Source organism: Staurois parvus, unplaced genomic scaffold, assembly GCF_062004578.1.
Source record: "Staurois parvus isolate SC_StPar_1 unplaced genomic scaffold, SC_StPar_1.0 ptg003014l, whole genome shotgun sequence".
NCBI lineage: Eukaryota > Metazoa > Chordata > Amphibia > Anura > Ranidae > Staurois > Staurois parvus.
In genome coordinates this window covers 50633-58391 of record NW_028320810.1, presented here as the reverse complement: position 1 = coordinate 58391, position 7759 = coordinate 50633, and the positions used below count along the sequence as shown (strand labels likewise).

Below are 7759 nucleotides of genomic sequence, written 5' to 3'. Positions count from 1 at the left end.
ATATATATATATATGGGGGATATACAGGGATCTATATATATATATATGGGGGGATATACAGGGATCTATATATATATATATATATGGGGGATATACAGGGATCTATATATATATATATGGGGGATATACAGGGATCTATATATATATATATATGGGGGATATACAGGGATCTATATATATATATATGGGGGGATATACAGGGATCTATATATATATATATGGGGGATATACAGGGATCTATATATATATATATGGGGGATATACAGGGATCTATATATATATATATATATATATGGAGGGGATATACAGGGATCTATATATATATATATATGGGGGGATATACAGGGATCTATATATATATATATGGGGGGGTATACAGGGATCTATATATATATATATGGGGGGATATACAGGGATCTATATATATATATGGAGGGGATATACAGGGATCTATATATATATATATATGGGGGGATATACAGGGATCTATATATATATATATGGGGGGGTATACAGGGATCTATATATATATATATGGGGGGATATACAGGGATCTATATATATATATATATGGGGGGTATACAGGGATCTATATATATATATATATGGGGGGGTATACAGGGATCTATATATATATATATGGGGGGGATATACAGGGATCTATATATATATATATATATGGGGGGATATACAGGGATCTATATATATGGGGTGGGGGAAGTGTGAACATACCGTACGATGTCGGAAGCAGGTATCTGCGCACACCGCTCGGTATTACCGGCGATGGATGACGTCACCTCACGTGACCCGGCCGGGGGATGACGGGAGGAGAGCGGAGCGCCGGGAACACTCACCGGAATCTACTCAGAAGAGGCCTGACTGCTGATCCCGCCCACCTGAATTGCGTCTCATTGCCACTGAAACCCCGCCCACTAGTGGACTGCCATTTTCCCCGCCCCTAATCCCCGAGACTCCACCTTCTGGGATGGGCGAACGGGGCGGAGTCAGGGATGGGCGGTCATTTAAAGAAACCCTTTCTGTGACGTCATCATTTTCTCCGCCTACTCCGGTGAGTATCCTTGTGCATTGCCATATCGCCGACATAGACCGCCGCGCCGTACAGAGATCACTGTAATGTCGCCTCCCCCACACTGACATGATGGAGACTTGTGACGTCAGAGGGATCTCTGAGCCAGACCGGCAAAGTGTACCAGGAAGTGCAAGTCATTCCCCTCCCCCATCCACCTCTCCCCTCCCCCTCTCCTCCCTTCCCCCTCCTTATTTACTTCTACTTTCGTTTCAGGACTTTCCCGTCTCTTCCGGATCTTCTCCGCAACTCATCGCCGTGCTGGGGACACCGCCCCTCCCCCACCAGGGTGACAACACTCCTCCTTCACCCCGACTGACCCACCAGGGTGACAACACCTCTCCGCCACCCCACCTGACTGTACCCCTCCCCCCCAGGGTGACAACACCCCACCTGACTGTACCCCCCCAGGGTGACAACACCCCCCTACCCCGACTGAACCCCCCCCCCCAGGGTGACAACACTCCTCCCCCACCCCGACTGACCCACCAGGGTGACAACACCCCCCCCACCCCGACTGACCCACCAGGGTGACAACACCCCCCCACCCCACCCGACTGACCCCCCCCCCCAGGGTGACAACACTCCTCCCCCACCCCAACTGACCCACCAGGGTGACAACACCCCCCCCACCCCGACTGACCCACCAGGGTGACAACACTCCCCCACCCCGACTGACTGTACCCCCCCCAGTTTGACAACACCCCACCTGACTGTACCCCCCAGGGTGACAACACTTCTCCCCCACTGACCCCCCCAGGGTGACAACACCCCCCCACCCCGACTGACCCCCCCCAGTGTGACAACACTCCTCCCCGCCTGACTATATCCCCCCCTAACAACACCCCTTCCATACCCCGCCTGACTACACCCCCCTGCCTGACTACCCCCCCAACACTCCCCCACCCTGACTGACCCCACCCCCCTGGGTGACATTGTCCCCCCCCCTTCCTGGGTGACCCCACACTCCTCTTCCTCCCCCCTGGATGACTCCGCCCCTCGTGGTGATTCTGGGTCCTCCATGATGGATGTTCGGTGAGTACGGAGCGACTTCTGTAGATGACTTTACATAACTCCTCCCCCCTTCCAACCCCCCATTATCAGGAGAGCAGAATTGTACAACCGACCCCCTGAGAGTATTATCACACCTATAACCTTCCCCTTGTAGTCGTAGTTGTCATACCTGTAGGTGTGGTAGTCGTAGGTGTCATAGTAGTTGTCATACCTGTAGGTGTCGTTGTCATAGTTGTAGGTGTCATCGTAGTTGTAGTTGTCGTAGGTGTGGTAGTCGTAGGTGTGGTAGTCGTAGGTGTGGTAGTCGTAGGTGTGGTAGTCGTAGGTGTCATACCTGTAGGTGTCGTAGTCGTAGGTGTGGTAGTCGTAGGTGTGGTTGTCCTAGGTGTCATAGTAGTTGTCATACCTGTAGGTGTCGTTGTCATAGTTGTAGGTATCATCGTAGTTTTAGGAGTCGTAGGTGTCGTAGTCGTAGGTGTCGTAGTCGTAGGTGTCGTAGTCGTAGGTGTCGTAGTCGTAGGTGTCGTAGTCGTAGGTGTCGTAGTCGTAGGTGTCGTAGTCGTAGGTGTCATACCTGTAGGTGTCGTAGTCGTAGGTGTGGTTGTCCTAGGTGTCATAGTAGTTGTCATACCTGTAGTTGTCGTAGTCTTAGGAGTTGTAGGTGTCGTAGTCGTCGTAGTCGTAGGTGTCGTAGTCGTAGGTGTCGTAGTCGTAGGTGTCGCAGTCGTAGGTGTCGCAGTCGTAGGTGTCGCAGTCGTAGGTGTCGCAGTCGTAGGTGTCGCAGTCGTAGGTGTCGCAGTCGTAGGTGTCGCAGTCGTAGGTGTCGCAGTCGTAGGTGTCGTAGTCGTAGGTGTCGCAGGTGTCGTAGGTGTCGTAGGTGTCGTAGTCGTAGGTGTCGTAGTCGTAGGTGTCGTAGTCGTAGGTGTCGTAGTCGTAGGTGTCGTAGTCGTAGGTGTCGTAGTCGTAGGTGTCATACCTGTAGGTGTCGTAGTCGTAGGTGTCGTAGTCGTAGGTGTCGTAGTCGTAGGTGTCGTAGTCGTAGGTGTCGTAGTCGTAGGTGTCGTACCTGTAGGTGTCGTAGTCGTAGGTGTGGTTGTCCTAGGTGTCATAGTAGTTGTCATACCTGTAGTTGTCGTAGTCTTAGGAGTTGTAGGTGTCGTAGTCGTCGGTGTCGTAGTCGTAGGTGTCGTAGTCGTAGGAGTCGCAGTCGTAGGTGTCGCAGTCGTAGGTGTCGCAGTCGTAGGTGTCGCAGTCGTAGGTGTCGCAGTCGTAGGTGTCGCAGTCGTAGGTGTCGCAGTCGTAGGTGTCGTAGGTGTCGCAGTCGTAGGTGTCGTAGGTGTCGCAGTCGTAGGTGTCGCAGTCGTAGGTGTCGCAGTCGTAGGTGTCGTAGGTGTCGTAGGTGTCGTAGTCGTAGGTGTCCTAGTCGTAGGAGTCGCAGTTGTCGTAGTCGTAGGAGTCGCAGTCGTAGGAGTCGCAGTCGTAGGTGTCGTAGTCGTAGGAGTCGCAGTCGTAGGTGTCGCAGTCGTAGGTGTCGCAGTCGTAGGTGTCGCAGTCGTAGGTGTCGCAGTCGTAGGTGTCGCAGTCGTAGGTGTCGCAGTCGTAGGTGTCGCAGGTGTCGTAGGTGTCGTAGGTGTCGTAGTCGTAGGAGTCGCAGTCGTAGGAGTCGCAGTCGTAGGTGTCGTAGTCGTAGGAGTCGCAGTCGTAGGTGTCGCAGTCGTAGGTGTCGCAGTCGTAGGTGTCGCAGTCGTAGGTGTCGCAGTCGTAGGAGTCGCAGTCGTAGGAGTCGCAGTCGTAGGAGTCGTAGGAGTCGCAGTCGTAGGAGTCGCAGTCGTAGGAGTCGCAGTCGTAGGTGTCGCAGTCGTAGGTGTCGCAGTCGTAGGTGTCGCAGTCGTAGGTGTCGCAGTCGTAGGTGTCGCAGTCGTAGGTGTCGTAGTCGTAGGTGTCGTAGTCGTAGGTGTCGTAGTCGTAGGTGTCGCAGTCGTAGGTGTCGCAGTCGTAGGTGTCGCAGTCGTAGGTGTCGTAGGTGTCGTAGTCGTAGGTGTCGTAGTCGTAGGTGTCGTAGTCGTAGGTGTCGTAGTCGTAGGTGTCGTAGTCGTAGGTGTCGTAGTCGTAGGTGTCGTAGTTTTAGGTGTCGTAGTCGTCGTAGTTTTAGGTGTCGTAGTCGTAGGTGTCGTAGTTTTAGGTGTCGTAGGTGTCGTAGTCGTAGGTGTCGTAGTCGTAGGTGTCGTAGGTGTCGTAGTCGTAGGTGTCGTAGTCTTAGGAGTCGTAGGTGTCGTAGTCGTAGGTGTCGTAGGTGTCGTAGTCGTAGGTGTCGTAGTCGTAGGTGTCGTAGGTGTCGTAGTCGTAGGTGTCGTAGTTTTAGGTGTCGTAGGTGTCGTAGTCGTAGGTGTCGTAGTCTTAGGAGTCGTAGGTGTCGTCGTAGGTGTCGTAGTTGTAGTCGTAGGTGTCGTAGTCGTAGGTGTCGTAGTCTTAGGAGTCGTAGGAGTCGTAGTCTTAGTTGTCGTAGTCTTAGTTGTCGTAGTCTTAGGAGTCGTAGTCGTATGTGTCGTAGTCGTATGTGTCGTAGTCTTAGGTGTCGTAGTCGTAGGTGTCGTAGTCGTAGGTGTCGTAGTCGTAGGTGTCGTAGTCGTAGGTGTCGTAGTCGTCGTAGTCGTAGGTGTCGTAGTCGTAGGTGTCGTAGTCGTATGTGTCGTAGTCGTATGTGTCGTAGTCTTAGGTGTCGTAGTCGTAGGTGTCGTAGTCGTAGGTGTCGTAGGTGTCGTAGTCGTAGGTGTCGTAGTCGTAGGTGTCGTAGTCGTAGGTGTCGTAGTCGTAGGTGTCGTAGTCGTAGGTGTCGTAGTCTTAGGAGTCGTAGTCGTAGGTGTCGTAGGTGTCGTAGTTGTCGTAGTCTTAGGAGTCGTAGTCGTAGGTGTCGTAGTCTTAGGAGTCGTAGTCGTAGGTGTCGTAGTCTTAGGAGTCGTAGTTGTCGTAGTCTTAGGAGTCGTAGTCGTAGGTGTCGTAGTCGTAGGTGTCGTAGTCGTAGGTGTCGTAGTCGTAGGTGTCGTAGTCGTAGGTGTCATAGGTGTCGTAGTCGTAGGTGTCGTAGTCGTCGTAGTCGTAGGTGTCGTAGGTGTCGTAGTCGTAGGTGTCGTAGTCGTAGTCGTAGGTGTCGTAGTCGTAGGTGTCGTAGTCGTAGGTGTCGTAGTCGTCGTAGTCGTAGGTGTCGTAGGTGTCGTAGTCGTAGGTGTCGTAGTCGTAGGTGTCGTAGTCGTAGGTGTCGTAGTCGTAGGTGTCGTAGTCGTAGGTGTCGTAGTCGTAGGTGTCGTAGGTGTCGTAGTCGTAGGTGTCGTAGTCGTAGGTGTCGTAGTCTTAGGAGTCGTAGGTGTCGTAGTTGTCATAGTCTTAGGAGTTGTAGGTGTCACAGCTGTGCGTGTCCAATCACAGAGCCACAGCTCAGCCCCTCTCTCTCCTTATTGACTCACTGGCTGTGATTGACATTCCCCATAACTGAGGTCCTCCCTCCCCCATAACTGAGGTCCTCCCATCCCCCCAATAACTGAGCTCCTCCTTCTCCCAATAACTGAGGTCCGTCCCTCCCCCTCATAACTGAGGTCCGTCCCTCCCCCTCATAACTGAGGTCCGTCCCTCCCCCTCATAACTGAGGTCCGTCCCTCCCCCTCATAACTGAGGTCCGTCCCTCCCCCTCATAACTGAGGTCCGTCCCTCCCCCTCATAACTGAGGTCCGTCCCTCCCCCTCATAACTGAGGTCCGTCCCTCCCCCTCATAACTGATCTCCTCCGTCCATCCACAATTGAGCTCCTCCATAACTGATCTCCTCCGCCCCCCCTATAACCGCTCCTCCGCCCCCCCCATAACTGAGCTCCTCCGCCCCCCCCATAACTGAGCTCCTCCGCCCCCCCCATAACTAAGCTCCTCCGCCCCCCCCCCTATAACTGAGCTCCTCCGCCCCTCCCTATAACTGAGCTCCTCCGCCCCCCCCTATAACTGAGCTCCTCCGCCCCCCCCTATAACTGAGCTCCTCCGCCCCCCCCTATAACTGAGCTCCTCCGCCCCCCCCCCATAACTGAGCTCCTCCGCCCCCCCCTATAACTGAGCTCCTCCGCCCCCCCCCTATAACTGAGCTCCTCCGCCCCCCCCCATAACTGAGCTCCTCCGCCCCCCCCTATAACTGAGCTCCTCCACCCCCCCCTATAACTGAGCTCCTCCGCCCCTCCACAACTGAGCAGCTCCATCCCCTCATAACTGATCTCCTCGGCCCCCCCTATAACTGAGTTCCTCCGCCCCCCCTATAACTGAGTTCCTCCGCCCCCCCCTATAACTGAGTTCCTCCGCCCCCCCCTATAACTGAGTTCCTCCGCCCCCCCCTATAACTGAGTTCCTCCGCCCCCCCCCCTATAACTGAGCTCCTGCATCCACCAAAACTGAGTCTCCCCCCAAGTGACCTCCTCCATCCTCCAAAACAGAGCTCCTCCACCCCCAGTACTGAGGTCCTCCATTCCCCTTTTTAGTTTTACTGCCCTTCTCTGGACTCTGTCCAGTTCCAGCAAATCCTTCCTGAGGACTGGTGACCAGAACTGGCCGGCATACTCCAGATGTGTCCGAACCAGAGTAGAGTAGTAGAGTCATAGTTTTATCCCCCCCCCCCAACCCTCTCCTCTCCTCCCCCCAAAGAATTCTAGCTCTGTCTCCTCCCCATGCCCTCTCCTCTCCTCCCCCCAAGAATTACAGTTTTATCTCCTCCCCATTTCCTCTCCTCCCCCAGGGAATTCTAGCTCTGTCTCCTCCCCATGCCCTCTCCTCCCCCAGGGAATTCTAGCTCTGTCTCCTCCCCATGCCCTCTCCTCCCCCAGGGAATTCTAGCTCTGTCTCCTCCCCATGCCCTCTCCTCCCCCAAGGAATTCTAGCTCTGTCTCCTCCCTATGCCCTCTCCTCTCCTCCCCCCAAAGAATTATAATTTTATCTCCTCCCCATGCCCTCTCCTCCCCCAAGGAATTCTAGCTCTGTCTCCTCCCCATGCCCTCTCCTCCCCCAAGGAATTCTAGCTCTGTCTCCTCCCTATGCCCTCTCCTCCCCCAGGGAATTCTAGCTCTGTCTCCTCCCTATGCCCTCTCCTCCCCCCAAATAATTATAATTTTATCTCCTCCCCATGCCCTCTCCTCCCCCAAGGAATGCTAGCTCTGTCTCCTCCCCATGCCCTCTCCTCCCCCAAGGAATTCTAGCTCTGTCTCCTCCCCCAAGGAATTCTAGCTCTGTCTCCTCCCCCAAGGAATTCTAGCTCTATCTCCGGGGTAAATCCTCTTTCAATGCTGATATTCTGCTGGCTTTGCTTGTTGCAGCTTGGCATTGCATGCTATTGCTGAGTCTGTCGTCTGTTAGGACCCCCAGATCCTCCTCCATCCTCCATTCCCCCAGAGGTTCTCCCCCGAGAGTCTAACTCACATTTATATTTTAAGCCCCCAAGTGCATTACTTTACATTTTCCTACGTTGAACCTCATTTGCCCATGTTTCTCCCCCCCCCCTTTATTTTATTGAGTTTCTATACCGTGTTGGGAAATGATTGCCCTACTTAGCTTTGTATCGTCCGCAGACACTGGGATGGAGCGATTTATACCGACCTCGATATCCGTAAATTAAACAGAATTGTCCCTAGGACAGA

At 53.7% G+C, this 7759-nt stretch overlaps 1 protein-coding gene across 1 annotated transcript in view; it reads left to right on the top strand.

Moving 5' to 3' along the window:
• Positions 1 to 1965: 1965 nt before the first annotated feature.
• LOC149428712 (protein mono-ADP-ribosyltransferase PARP10-like) overlaps positions 1966 to 7759 on the top strand; it is a 49089-nt gene continuing 43295 nt past the window's right edge. Inside the window, exon 1 of the mRNA XM_089667088.1 lies at positions 1966 to 2122. Within this exon, the coding sequence (XP_089523214.1) occupies positions 2109 to 2122 (14 nt within the window). The 5' untranslated portion in view covers positions 1966 to 2108. The remainder of the gene's footprint in view (positions 2123 to 7759) is intronic.